The sequence below is a fragment of the Salvelinus alpinus genome, chromosome 1 (genome assembly GCF_045679555.1).
Source record: "Salvelinus alpinus chromosome 1, SLU_Salpinus.1, whole genome shotgun sequence".
NCBI lineage: Eukaryota > Metazoa > Chordata > Actinopteri > Salmoniformes > Salmonidae > Salvelinus > Salvelinus alpinus.
In genome coordinates, this window is record NC_092086.1 from 74,936,258 (window position 1) to 74,951,375 (window position 15,118).

General features: G+C 41.0%; 1 protein-coding gene across 4 annotated transcripts in view; it reads left to right on the forward strand.

The window, feature by feature from the left end:
- LOC139548374 (unconventional myosin-VIIa-like) overlaps positions 1 to 14,842 on the forward strand; it is an 80,003-nt gene extending 65,161 nt beyond the window's left edge. For 2 of the 4 annotated variants that reach the window (XR_011669710.1, XR_011669709.1), the window contains exon 43: positions 750 to 837. Coding sequence is in view for 2 of the 4 variants with exons in the window: in XM_071358060.1 (XP_071214161.1) it covers positions 750 to 837; positions 1,589 to 1,695; positions 4,379 to 4,564; positions 8,809 to 8,925; positions 9,376 to 9,459; positions 9,536 to 9,655; positions 11,764 to 11,856 (795 nt within the window). In the remaining 2 variants the exon portion in view is untranslated. Of the gene's footprint in view, positions 1 to 749; positions 838 to 1,588; positions 1,696 to 4,378; positions 4,565 to 8,808; positions 8,926 to 9,375; positions 9,460 to 9,535; positions 9,656 to 11,763 lie in introns of those variants that run through there. The other 2 variants (XM_071358060.1, XM_071358142.1) reach the window with 2 other exon arrangements.
- The last annotated feature ends 276 nt before the right edge of the window (positions 14,843 to 15,118 follow it).

Below are 15,118 nucleotides of genomic sequence, written 5' to 3' on the forward strand. Positions count from 1 at the left end.
TCACAGTTTTTTCCCTCGGACATCATTGCAGGTGTGATAAAACAGCAGAATATGTACTGAGACCGTGATGCTGGATGTTCTCCTCCATTTCATAAGCAAAACTAAAATGATAACAAACTCGCTGGGGAGAACAGTGCGGCTGTTTCGCCTTTTACTGATAAGCCTCACCAGCAAGAAAAACTGGTTGCAATGACGTCATTAGGACGTGTTTTTTTACTTTGCGGTCAGGTTGTATACTGGTTGTAAAATTATGTTTTTTAAACATGATGTATGGTTGTAATCTGTTTATATGACCAGATAACAACCAAAATATGACATCTTTCCCTGACTTCTTGATGACTTCATGAAAAAAGACTTCTCCTGTTTGCAATCTGGTAGTAATCCGATGTTTCTACAACTAGAAAACAATTTTACAACCAGAAAATTACGCCATTATGACCCATGCAAAAGCTTGCCCTCTGGATCAGTACAAGACTGTGTTCTTGTACTTGTACACCCAAAAAATATATATAATTTCATATTTATCCAAATATATACAGTATATTACAGTATGAGTCGCAGATCTTAATAATTCAAAACGGGACTGTTTTGAAAGATTCTATACCTCTCTATACCTCCACTAAGAGTTTACACCAATTTTATTTTTGTAAGATTTCACTACTGTCGGAATGTGAGGGTGATTCAAATTACTCTCGATAAACTGTATCAATATTTCTGTTTGACCTTTGACCTTTGCTGGTTGTTTCCAGGTCATCAGTGTGCCTGAGGGGGATTTCTTCTTTGACTTTGTAAGGCATCTGACCGACTGGATCAAAAAAGCTAGACCTGCAAAGGACGGTAAAGACATGTCTGGACTGTAGAGGGCCCTAGATTCAGTAGAAAGGTTACCCATAGGAAGATTATCCATGATTAGATCTGTTCTTTATCACCTTTAATTCTACAAGACAAACATTTGCTTTATTCAACAACAAGATATTTGGGGTATTTTCTCAGAGAAACAACCATATTTAATCTTAGATCTGTGTCACTCTGATCAAAATATGAGTTCTCTAAAGCCTCAAAGAAGTTTCCTTTCAACTTTCCTGTAGGCATCTGACATTTGCTAGGTCCACAAGAAAGAAAGACAGAAAGTCAACCATCCTATTAATCCTAAGGATGAATTGATGATCCAACTTTCAGCACCCAGTGCGGCCTTCAGGGTTGGGCCACATAAACATTTCATCAAACATGGTGTGTCATGTCAACACGTTGTGGCAAGACTTAATGCTAGGTGAAGGTTAAGCTTGGATTTTGGAACCTTCTAGAAGAAAAAGAAACGCACACCTATTTAGGCGAGGTGCTCGCAAGCGGAGTAGAAAACTTCAAAATAAAGGAGAGCCTCACACTCTAGGCGCTCAGATGCAAAAATGTCATGGATATGAGCATCTGAGCGCCTAGAGTGTGCAGCTCTCCTTTATTTTCAAGTTACATTTTTGCATCTGAGCGCCTAGAGTGTGCGGCTCTCCTTTCTGGGTTTGGGAACTTGCCATCTATGTAGATGTATTAAAGTGAGAAGTATGTCCTGAATCTCTCTCTCGTCCATCTGTAGGTATAGTGCCTTCACTGAGCTATCAGGTGTTCTTCATGAAGAAACTGTGGACCAATACCATGCCGGGGAAAGACTCCATGGCCGACTCCATCTTTCACTACTACCAGGTGTGTGTGTGTGCGCGCGCAGAGTCATTTAAATGGTGAAAATAAATAAATAATCTTTTAATGTGGCATGAACACAACCAGTCATGATAATTTCATCTGATTCAAAAAGTTGTTTATCCACTCCAAAATAATTCCAGCATCCAAACTGCATGTATACTCGCGCCATTTGATGAATGGAAATATACATCTGTTACAAAACACCAGCAAGTGTGCCTAATGACATTCAGTGATTGCCAATGATTAGGCCTAGATTAATTTATGGTCTTGCTGACAAATTGACCTTTTTTGAAGCATGGAAAGTCGGAACACCTGAAATGGGGCTGAAACTGTCCCAGGAAAAGCGGGATGGTCACCCTTCCACACACGGTCAACTTATTAGACTAGGCTATGTGTATTGCCATGAACTTCAAATAGGCCAGCCTGTAGCCAGTGATGTAGGCCTAGTGGTAAAAAAAATGGTGGGTAAACTCTGATTGCCGGTCACAGTAAAAAAAAAATTATGCTCCCATTTAATTTCAATGCATTTTTTCTAAAAAAGTGGGTAAACAGCGTTTATTTGCATTTACCCTCCACTAGGCCTACACTGCCAATAGCCTACCCTCTAAGCCAAGGGAATTTTACACAATATGAACACACGCAGAACAGGTAGTCTACATTCAATATAATACATGACTTGAATCAAAACATGTTTTACACCCTACAGTGGCTTGCGAAAGTATTCACCCCCCTTGGCATTTTTTCTATTTTTTTGCCTTACAACCTGGAATTAAATAGATTTTGGGGGGGGGTTGTATAATTTGTTTTCCACAACATGCCTACCACTTTGAAGATAAATACGACAAAAAAAACGGAATACTTGAGCGTGCATAACTATTCACCCCTCCCAAAGTCAATACTTTGTAGAGCCACCTTTTGCAGCAATTACAGCTGCAAGTCTCTTGGGGTATGTCTCTATAAGCTCGGCACATCTAGCCACTGGGATTTTTGCCCATTCTTCAACGCAAAACTGCTCCAGCTCCTTCAAGTTGGATGGGTTCCGCTGGTGTACAGCAATCTTTAAGTCCTACCACAGATTCTCAATTGGATTGAGGTCTGGGCTTTGACTAGGCCATTCCAAGACATTTAAATGTTTTCTCTTAAACCGCTCGAGTGTTACTTTAGCAGTATGCTTAGGGTCGTTGTCCTGCTGGAAGGTGAACCTCCGTCCCAGTCTCAAATCTCTGGAAGACTGAAACAGGTTTCCCTCAATAATTTCCCTGTGTTTAGCGCCATCCATCATTCCTTCAATTCTGTCCAGTTTCCCAGTCCCTGCCCGATGTAAAAACACCCCCACAGCATTATGCTGCCACCACCATGCTTCACTGTGGGGATGGTGTTCTCAGGGTGATGAGAGGTGTTGGGTTTGCGCCAGACATAGCGTTTTCCTTGATGGCCAAAAAGCAACATTTTTGTCTCATCTGACCAGAGTACCTTCTTCCATATGTTTGGGGAGTCTACCACATGCCTTTTGGCGAAAACCTAACGTGTTTGCACATTTTTTTCTGGTCACTCTTCCGTAAAGCCCACCTCTGTGGAGTGTACGCCTTAAAGTGGTCCTATGGACAGTTACTCCAATCTCCGCTGTGGAGCTTTGCAGCCTCTTCAGTGTTATCTTTGGTCTCTTTGTTGCCTCTCTGGTTAATGCTCTCCGCTTGGTCCGTGAGTTTTGGTGGGTGGCCCTCTCTTGGCAGGTTTGTTGTGGTGCCATATTCTTTCCATTTGTTTATAATGTATTTAATGGTGCTCTGTGGGATGTTTAAAGTTTCAGACATTTTTTTATAACCCAACCCTGGTCTATACTTCTCCACAACTTTGTACCTGACCTGTTTGGAGAGCTCCTTGGTCTTCATGGTGCCGTTTGCTTGGGGATGCCCCTTGCTTAGTGGTGTTGCAGACTCTGGGGCCTTTCAGAACAGGTGTGTGTATATATATACTGAGATCATGTGACACTTAGATTGAAACACAGGTGGAATTTATTTAACTAATTATGTGACTTCTGAAGGTAATTGGTTGCACCAGATCTTATTTAGGGGCTTCATAGCAAGGGAGGTGAATACATATGTATGCACCACTTTTCCTTTTTAAATTTTTTGAAACAAGTTATTTTTTTCATTTCACTTCACCAATTTGGACTATTTTGTTTATGTCCATTACATGAAATCCAAATAAAAATCATTTTAAATTACAGGTTGTAATGCAACAAAATAGGAAAAACACCAAGGGGGATGAATACTTTTGCAAGGCACTGTAGTTCATGAGTTGTCCATAATTCATGAGTTAATGCTTGAAGTCTTCACAGATCGTGTGACATAAAACAAACCGTATCAAAAGTAAAATTCCTTATATTAAGCAAACCAGACGGCATCATTTTCTTGTTTTTATTTTATTTACGGATAGCCATGGGCACACTCCAACACTCATACAGAATTTACATAAGAAGCTTTTGTGTTTAGTGAGTCTGACAGATCAGAGTACAAATACAAGTACAAATACCCCTAAAAAACGACTTAGTACTTTAAAATATGTTTACTTACGTACTTTACACCACAGTGCATGAGAGCATTCTTGTGTGTGTGCTCATATGTGCTTGACTGTCTGCATATTTGTTTAAGTGTATTGACCCTACTCACTCTTCTCTCTTCAGGAGCTTCCCAAATATCTCCGTGGTTACCACAAGTGTTCCCGGGAAGAGGTTTTCCAGCTGGGAGCGCTGATCTACAGGGTGAAGTTCGAGGAGGACGAATCCCAGTTTCCCAACATTCCCAAGATGCTGAAGGAGCTGATCCCTCAGGACCAGATCAGACACCTCTCGCCTGAGGTCTGGAAACGGGTGAGTCGTAAAATCAGAATTCCTATAGGACTAGTTTATCTGGACCGCGTGACCTGACCGAGAAAATCTATACGAGTGCTGATCTAGGATCAGTTTTGCATTTTAGGTCATAAAGAATAAGAGGGGGACCCTGAATGTAGATCCCATTCTTTGTGAATACCCTTACCGCTTCTGGCAAACAGTTGTGGCAAATATTTGGCCAATTTGCCGCAAATATGCAGCAAGCTCAAATTTCCACATGCAAATTGGTTTTGTGGCAAACTGTTACGGCGAATATGCGTTGACTTGTGAACTTCTGGCAAACAATTCTAGGAAACTTGTGGTGAACATTCTACTGATTATGGAAATTAGATCAAGTTTTTGGTTACTTTGTGTATTAAAAACATTGAAATGTTTTATCTACATAAAGCAAATCACATCATTTTAAATGAACTTGCTTCTCACAGAGAAAACAAACCTAAACATACAACATTTTGAAAATACACTAAACAACATGTATTCAATTTCTTAACAGATAAAAATAAATCCAATACAACATGAAATCATCAGAATGCTAAATAACTCATTTTTTAAATATTTTTTGTAGTTACGACATTTACATGAGAGAAATCAAATCAAATTGTATTTGTCACACACACATGGTTAGCAGATGTTAATGCGAGTGTAGCGAAATGCTTGTGCTTCTAGTTCCGACAATGCAGTAATAACCAACGAGTAATCTAACCTAACAATTTCACAACAGCTACCTTATACACACAAGTGTAAAGGGATGAAGAATATGTACATAAAGATATATGAATGAGTGATGGTACAGAACGGCATAGGCAAGATGCAGTAGATGGTATCGAGTACAGTATATACATATGAGATGCGTAATGTAGGGTATGGAAACATTATATTAAGTGGCATTGTTTAAAGTGGTTAGTGATACATTTTTTACATGTATGGCAGCAGCCACTCAATGTTAGTGGTGGCTGTTTAACAGTCTGATGGCCTTGAGATAGAAGCTGTTTTTCAGTCTCTCGGTCCCTGCTTTGATGCACCTGTACTGACCTCGCCTTCTGGATGATAGCGGGGTGAACAGGCAGTGGCTCGGGTGGTTGTTGTCCTTGATGATCTTTATGGCCTTCCTGTGACATTGGGTGGTGTAGGTGTCCTGGAGGGCAGGTAGTTTGCCCCCGGTGATGCGTTGTGCAGACCTCACTACCCTCTGGAGAGCCTTACGGTTGTGGGCGGAGCAGTTGCCGTACCAGGCGGTCATACAGCCCGACAGGATGCTCTCGATTGTGCATCTGTAAAAGTTTGTGTGCTTTTGGTGACAAGCCAAATTTCTTCAGCCTCCTGAGGTTGAAGAGGCGCTGCTGCGCCTTCTTCACCACTCTGTCTGTGTGGGTGGACCAATTCAGTTTGTCCGCGATGTGTACGCCGAGGAACTTAAAACTTTCTACCCTCTCCACTACTGTCCCGTCGATGTGGATAGGGGGGTGCTTCCTCTGCTGTTTCCTGAAGTCCACGATCATCTCCTTTGTTTTGTTGAATGTGAGGTTATTTTCCTGACACCACACTCCGAGGGCCCTCACCTCCTCCCTGTAGGCCGTCTCGTCGTTGTTGGTAATCAAGCCTACCACTGTAGTGTCGTCTGCAAACTTGATGATTGAGTTGGAGGCGTGCATGTGAACACCATAGGGATGTTGACCTTAGGATGTTTAACTCGTCTCCGCGTTTTGGACTTCTAACCCCTTTTAAACATTGTGTGTCTGAGCTAGAGTGGTATTTGTGAGGGTGGATCCCGAAGGGGTCCAGGGACAGTTCTTTTCACAAAAACGTCTGAATGGTTTGAGCTCATCTATGAAAAGCTGAGACTCTCACGAACATGTAATGCTGTTTTGCTCTGTGACGCTCATAAGCCACACATGAGTAGATAGAAGGTAAGGAGTTCTTCTACATAGAAGATCACAGGAAATCCCAGGACATAGTGTCCATAAGCTCACATTGTTTCTGTCACAAACTCCAAACTCTACACGGTTGTCACTAACTAGTTGGATATTTCTTTCCCGCTAAGCAAACAATTTCTGTACTTACTGAATTCTTTTTTATCAGGTTTTTGCTTGGCGGACCTTATTTTTTTGTGTTCTACTTGTAGCCCTGGTTGTCCTGAAAATAAACATTAAAACACTTCATTGTGAGGCAAAATATAAGGGCTGGACATGCAGATAAATGAAAGTAGTGAGAGAAAAAAAATCTGATTTTTGCTGGGGTCTGGCGAACTGTTTGCCACTAGTGGCAATAAGTATTATTATTGCGGCAGATTCACCACTAGTGGCAAACATTTGCAAACTTCTGGCACCATTTATAGCTCCCAGACGAGCTTAATACATTCTATGCTCGTTTCGAGGCAGACAATACCGAGCCATCGGGGAAGACTCTCGCTGCTCCGGACCAGGTGCTTTCACTCTCTGAGGCTGACGTGAGGAACTCTCAAAATAGTGAATAGTCATGAAGCTGCCAGCCCAGATGGCATTCCTGGCCTCGTCCTCAGAGTCTCTGCTGACCAGCTGGCGGGCATCTTCTTGGACATCTTCAACCTGTCCCTGTCCCAGGCTGTAGTCAACACCTGCTTCAAGGAGACCACCATTGTCCCAGTGTCCAAGAAAAACAAGGTGACATACCAAAATTAATATCGCCCCGTCATCAAATAGTGCTTCGATAGGCTGGCCATGACCCACATCAAGGACAGCATGCCAGGCACACTGGATCCACAGAAGATGCCATTTCCATCGCTATTCACACGGCCAATAACACATCTGGACAAGAAGAACACCTATGTGAGAATGCTGTTTATTGACTGCAGTTCAGCATTCAACACTATTGTTCCCTCCAAGCTCGACACCAAGTTCAGAGCCCTGGATCTGGACACCACCCTCTGCAACTGGATGCCGGACTTCCTGACGGGCAGAACACATGCTGTGGGTATTGGCAACAACACCTCCTCCACACTGACTCTTAACACAGGGACCCCCCAGGGGTGTGTCCTCAGCCCTCTGCTGCACTCCCTGTTCCCCCACAACTGCATCATCAAATTTGCTGACAACACCACGGTTGTAGGCCTGATCAACCATGACGAGTCAGCCTATACGGAGGAGGTAGGTGAACTTGCATTGTGGTGCCAGGATTGCAAGGCCCTCCAGCGGGTGGTGAAGACGGCCCAGTACATCACTGGGACCGTGCTCCCACCCATCCAGAACATCTACTCGAAACTGCATGAAGAAAGCCCGCAACATCATCAAGAAGTCTACACACTCCGGTATCGGAGCATGAGGTCTGATACCAACAGGCTCCGAGACCGTTTCTATCTACAAGTCATCAGACTGCTGAACACTGAACTGGACTGACCACCTGCTCTGATTCTCCTCACCTTAGCACACATGCACCCACCCACCCACACATACAGTACATACACACACACACACACACACACACACACACACACACACACACACACACACACACACACACACACACACACACACACACACACACACACACACACACACACATACATATATACATTCATGCTACACACACATCACAACTGCTGCTACCAGACTCGTATTATGATTGCTAAATAGTGCACAATTTAAACACTTGCCCCCCAATCCCCCCTTCCCCAAAACACATGTAAATATCGGACTATAATTGTGCCTTTCTGTACTATAATAATGCTAAAATGTTTATTCTATTCTACTGAGCCATTTACTTTATGTTCATATTCGTATCTTGTATTATTTCTTATTGTTGTTGCATTGTCAAGAAGGACCCTACAAGTAAGCATTTCGTTGGACGGTGTATATCATTTGTATCCCGTACATACGACTAATAAAACTTTAAACTTGATTTCGTAGCACACTATTTAGTTTCCATCAAATTTGCCACAAACCTGCGGGAAGTTTGCCGCAACAAATACATTTTTGTATGGGGGCCATGGTCCTAGTCATTGTGTCATCAAAAATATAGAAACAACATGCTAATTAAATTGTCTGAGCAAGGATTTTGTGCTAATTTAGCAGAGGTATAGTAGTTCAGTGAACTACGCTTGCGTGAAGAGTAAGCTTGCCCGAAACCTAAAGACTTGCTCTAGCTTCTCAAATAAATGCCTAAGCTTTAGGTCAGTGGGAGTGCATAAGAAACCAGGGTTTAAATCATATTTGGTCACACACTCTGCTGCTTGTTTTTCTGTCTCACAGTCCATAGTGGCGTTGTTCAACAAGCAGTCGGGGAAGACTCGAGAGGAGGCCAAGCTATCATTCCTCAAAGTCATCTTCAAGTGGCCTACATTTGGCTCGGCCTTCTTTGAAGTCAAGGTAAAGAGGTATATAGGAATGCTGTATAGATTTCTGTATGAATTCATGTTATTGTGCAGAACCGGGGCAGAATGATCTTTGTTTTGTGGGGTTATTCTTTAGTGCATTAGAGTTACCGTGTGCATTTGAGTGCTGTTTGGTATGTTAGGAGGTTTTTGTTCAAATAACTTTTCTTGATCAATGGTCGGAACTCAACTATCTCAGGTCATGGACTATTGCTATTGACCTGCTCAGAGAGTTGCTGTGAATTCCTTGCTACTTTCTTTTGATGTATTGTTGTTTTATTTATGTATTATTGTTGTCAGTGTATACAGTACATTTACCTATCGTCTGCCTCAATCACAGTATTTATTTATATGATTCATAAAAAATAGTTCACAAACTCAAGTTGTTCGTTATAGATTTAAAAGATACCACTTACAACTTAACAGATGTTCTCCTGTTCAACAGCAAACCACTGATCCAAACTTCCCAGAGACCCTCTTGATAGCAATAAACAAACATGGTGTCAGCCTGATCGACCTCAAGTCAAAGGTGCGTGTGTGTGTGTGTCATGGAAGTTGTGTATGTGTGTGCTAAACGTGTATTTCTCCAATTCCAACCTGAACAGGACATCTTAACGACTCACCCGTTCACTAAGATCTCCAACTGGAGTAGTGGAAACACCTACTTCCACATCACCATCGGCAACATGGTCCGAGGCACCAAGCTGCTGTGTGAGACCTCACTGGTGAGCTACTGGACATTTCAACACTCACAATATGACATGACATGAGATGTCAATGGCTCTCAGGCAGTGTTGGTATACCGTATTTAGGGCTAGACGATTTTAGATTCCTCACCCTCTACACAAACAGTGCCTTCGGAAAGTATTCAGACCCCTTGACTTTGTCCACAGTTTATGTTACAGCCTTCTTCTAAAATGTATAACATTATTTTTTACCCTCATCAATCTACACACAATAACCCATAATGACAAAGTGAAAAAAGATTTAAAACAGAAATACCTTATTTACATAAGTAGCCAGACCCTTTGCTATGAGACTCGAAATTGAGCGGGGGAGAAGGGCCTTGGTCAGGGAGGTGACCAAGAACCTGATGATCACTCTGACAGAGCTCCAGAGTTCCTCTGTGGAGATAGGAGAACCTTCCAGAAGGACAACCATCTCTGCAGCACTCCACCAATCAGGCCTTTATGGTAGAGTGGCCAGACGGAAGCCACTCCTTAGTAAAAGGCACAAGACAGCCTGCTTGGAATTTGCCAAAAAGCATCTAAGGACTCTGACCATGAGAAACAGGATTGTCTGGTCTGATGAAACCAAGATTTAACTCTTTGGCCTTAATACCAAGTGTCACGTCTGGAGGAAACCTGGGACCATCCCTACAGTGAAGCATGGTGGTGGCAGCATCATGCTTTGGGGATGTTTTTCTGCGGCAGGGACTGGGAGACTAGTCAGGATCGAGGGAAAGATGAATGGAGCAAATTACAGAGAGATCCTTGATGAAAACCTGCTCCAGGTTGAACCCGATCGAACATCCCTGGAGAGACCTGAAAATAACTGTGCAGCGACTCTCCCTGTCCAACCTGACAGAGCTTGAGAGTATCTGCAGAGAAGAATGAGAGAAACTCCCCAAATACAGGTGTGCCAAGCTTGTAGGGACCTACCCAAGACGACTCGAAGCTGTAATCGCTGCCAATGGTGCTAAAACTAAGTACTGAGTATAGGCTCTGAATACTTATGAAAATGTAATATTTCAGATTTTATTGGTAATACTTTTACAAAAATTTCTGAACCTGTTTATTCTTTGTCATTATGGGGTATTGTGTGTAGATTGATGAGGATTTTTTTATTTTATTTTTTATTTTAGAATAAGGCTGTAACGTAACAAAATGTGGGAAAAGTCAAGGGGTCTGAATACTTTCCGAATGCACTGTATAGACAGGTTAGCTGACAATGTCGTGAAAAGATGTGCACGCCTCAAAGGGGAAGAAGGCTGTGTGTTGTTATGGTTCTGGATGGCCAGATAGCTACATATCAGATAGCAACAATGATAGCAACAATGATAGCAACAATGACCGGAAACGGCCAGCTGGTGGCTTGTTTTAGCTCGTTTGATTTTGTTCTTGATACCATGTCTTGTTTTGAGGTGTTTTGGCTGATATAACATCTATGCTAATATGGCAACATTTCCTAGCTAGCTAGATAACCAACAACTGTAACGATGTATTTGAAAGACATTGTGCTCATTGAGCAACTTTATTTATGTTTTCAACAAAGATTAGAGACAAAATGTAGTTTACATGTATTCAGCGATCAAAGCCAACCCCATCTGTTTGCCCCATAGTTGCACACGCATCGGCTTTCTTGCTTAACAACCAACCCGTCTATTAACCAAATTCTTCTCAAGATGCTGAAGTGAAAAATAGGGTTTCATTTAAATCACACTTGACTAGACTGTAGGTGTCATGTGGCCAAAAATCATAGTAATTGTCTTAGCCTGAAATCGGCCTATATGCAGATAGAAAAGCCTTTTTATGGTATACATCGGAGGTTCTGTAGCTTTGTGGAACTCGAAATAATGAATGCATGGAAGACCTGGGTTTAAATGCTGAGTGTTTGATAAGGCTGTCTTGGAGTGACAGTTGACCAGGTTTTCACTTTTGAGACTATTCTGTTGGCTCCATTGCGCCAGGCAAGCTCAATCAAGTGCATGCAAAAGTATTTTACAGATACACATATTTGAACACGGGTCTGATTCATAGGCTACCATGAAATATGGAAAAACATGAATGTACCTTTTGACCTGGTTTGAACTGGTTTGTCTGTGTGACCACAGGGCTACAAGATGGATGACCTCCTGACCTCTTACATCAGCCAAATGCTGACCACCATGACCAAACAGCGCGGTTCCCGTGGAAACATCAAATGAACTGTAAAGTGATTGATACCGCTGTTGAGCGTAGTAGGCTTCGAGGGCTTTCAAATCTATTACACTGTCTCATTAAAACAGAGGGATACATACAACCCTTCCACCATAACATGTCAAATCAATGACACACACACACACACACACACAGAGAGATGCACTTGACTGATTTCCTCCCAAAAATGGTGGATGAAAGAGAGTGGAAAGTGCAAAAGCTTGAGAATCTCTGGTCTATGAGTCTATTCTACTGATACTGCTCATCTCAGGACTACAGGCACAATGCTGCTACATCGTCTGAATGCAATGTCTGAGACATTGGATGAATATAATGCATCTCCACGCACTTGTGTTAAAGAAATGTACATGGATCGTTGATTAAGGGGATGGAGGCACGATAGCGGCATTGCGACTAGAATTCTCTTTTTGGATTGTCAGTGGGAATTGTGACGATTGACATTTTTGATTGATGTTTTGGCCATGACAATGTTTTGACTGATTGTCAGATGTTGGTTTATATCTTGGGTCCTGTCTTAATTAACAATCACCAATTGCCTTTACTTGACCTATACTCAAATGCACAACCAACAATTACAACTTGTTACATGGCAACTAATCAGGAGCTTTGTTTATAAAATGTCTAAGTCCAATTTTGTGATTTATTAACATTGGGCCTAAAACTATGCAACTAAGGCTTGTCTATACTATATATCTCATGTGTGATTGCTATTCTATTTTGGTTTAATTCAACATTTTCCCTTATTGTCATAGGCAGGCTAAATAGTTTCTTTCAATATCTATTCATACCTACAGTAATCAGTGTTATTAGTACATTTCAAGTACTGATGAAGTACATTTGATGAGTACAGTCAGATTGACCTCTGGACATTAGCTGTCTCTAGGACTTTGCATGCTGTGTGTATACCACATCACTGTAAAAACCTTCAGTCAAAAGTTGACAATATTTAATCATGTGATATTTCTAACGAGCACATATTTAGCTGTTTGCCTAATTAATTATTGAAGCAAATTTATTCTGTAAATAAATTCTGTTTCATATGACTTGGCTTTTTAAAATTGTGGAGCAATCAATGATTTTTAAGTGTTAAAGGTGAACTATGGTTAATGACAAAATACAGTATCATATACATACAGAAATGTGCCAGTTTTGGCATATTAAAGTTATGTTATTGTTTATGTCTGTAAGCAGGATGTCACCCCCACAGGCATCGCACACACCTCCGTGCACACGTCATAAGCCATGATTTTTTTTATTTTTATAATGAACAAAAATATTAACGCAACATGTAACAATTTCAAAGCTTTTCCTGAGTTACAGTTCATACGGAATTAGGAAATCAGTCAATTGAAATGAATGAATTAGGCCCTAATCTATGGATTTCACATGACTGGGCAGGGGTACATCCATGGGAGGGCATAGGCCCACCCATTTTGCAGCCATGCCCACCCACTGGGAGCCAGGCCCAGCCAATCAGAATGAGTTTTCCCACAAAAGGGATTTATTACAGACAGAAATAAGCTTTTTGTGTGTGGTAAATATCTGGGATTTTTTTTATTTCAGCTCATGAAACATGGGACTAACACTTTACAAGTTGCATTTGTATTTTTGTTCAGTGTAGCTTTCAAATTGCAAAATTCTTTCTCAGCCTCATGGCAAAAAGTGTAGAATAGCAGGAAATTATCTCAGGGATTGCTGACAGCCGGGACTATCCTTGCCCGGCAGGGAAACTTATTTTTTTAAATTTTTGAAACAATTGATTTTGTTGCATTATTTGAGCCAAATTACCTAAGGAAAATATTTGTTTTGGAATTTTCTAAATACTTTCAATACTATTCATTACATGCCTGGAAATGCCCTTGTCCGGAGCAAAGGATCCCAATTTCAAAAACTCCCCAAAACTATTTACAATTCTAAAAACAGACAATAATTTATATTAACTGATACATTTTCTTATGTAGTTTCTTGCAATAACCCTCTAACGTTAAAGAATATTTATCTCAAAACTGATATTACTAAAAGATGTGTCCGGAGATTTGGTTAACTCCGTCAGATTTCCTAAATTAATCAGGAATGAGCAGGGTCAACTACACCATAAGGTCCCCGTATTCATGTCCTCATTACATGTAGTGCAACAGGACCACTCATGGTCTGCAAAGTAATTTTTTTGGGGGGGGATTTTCAAATGAATCCTTTTCCATATTTTACAAATATTTGTATTGAACTTTTTTTTTTTTTGAAGCAAAAATATGTCCGTTTTGAGTATCTGTTGTGAACTCCACCAGTGGCTTGTCAACTCCGCCACTGATGCTAAGGTCGATTATTTTGTCAATATTCTGAAAAAGTATGTTTTGCAACACATGTTTAAACTGTTGAAGTATTTGCTGTGCTAGTTTGGAGAGTTGTATTACATATTTAATAATCTAATGTTAGAATTAAACAATCAAGGCCTATAAACACTTGTTGGACTATAATTATGAAAAATGAAAAATGCCTTTAATGGTGTCTGAAGGAGTTGACAAAATCCAGTTAGCTGCATTATATGAAGAAGAAAGAAATCAGGTAGTAGTTCCTTTACATGGTGTGATAGCTGATAATGAGGATTTCTATCATCCTAATGGAGGTGTAGATTACATCTCACATTCCAGTGTTAGACCTTGTAAACAAGGCTGCATGGGATTTCTGTTAATGCGAATCGGTGCAGCCAATGGCAATGTCCACTTTAGGTATAATGCCACGAGCCGCTTGTGGATTTGACAGTTCTAATGCAGTTCCACCTCCAACACCGCCAAAACAACCGCTATGCAGATGTGGACTAAAGGAGATCTGATTGAATAGAGCCCTTATTTACATTGTTGTGTGCCGTTCTGTATAGTGGATATTCATTTAGCTCAAACTGTTCTTGTTTTGTGAATGTTGGTCCATGTAACCAAATATGTTGGTGTCAATAAAGAAATGACATATTTCCTTTAATGCCTAATGTTCAGCACCCCAAAAGATTAATGAGCCTATTTCAGCATTACTCCATTTAATAAGAAAACAATCAAACCAACTTAAACAGAACAAAATGTTCAGTTCACTTCTGATCATGTTTATGCTAGAAGTCGCGTTCACCCCTCTCAATAATGCCATTGTTTAAAATGACTTCATAGGGAAATAGGCTCATACTAAATACAATGGCTATCACAGCCAACTGAGTGTTTTCCTCTCAGCTTAATTTTGGACATTTGTTGCCGGTCTTCTAACCCT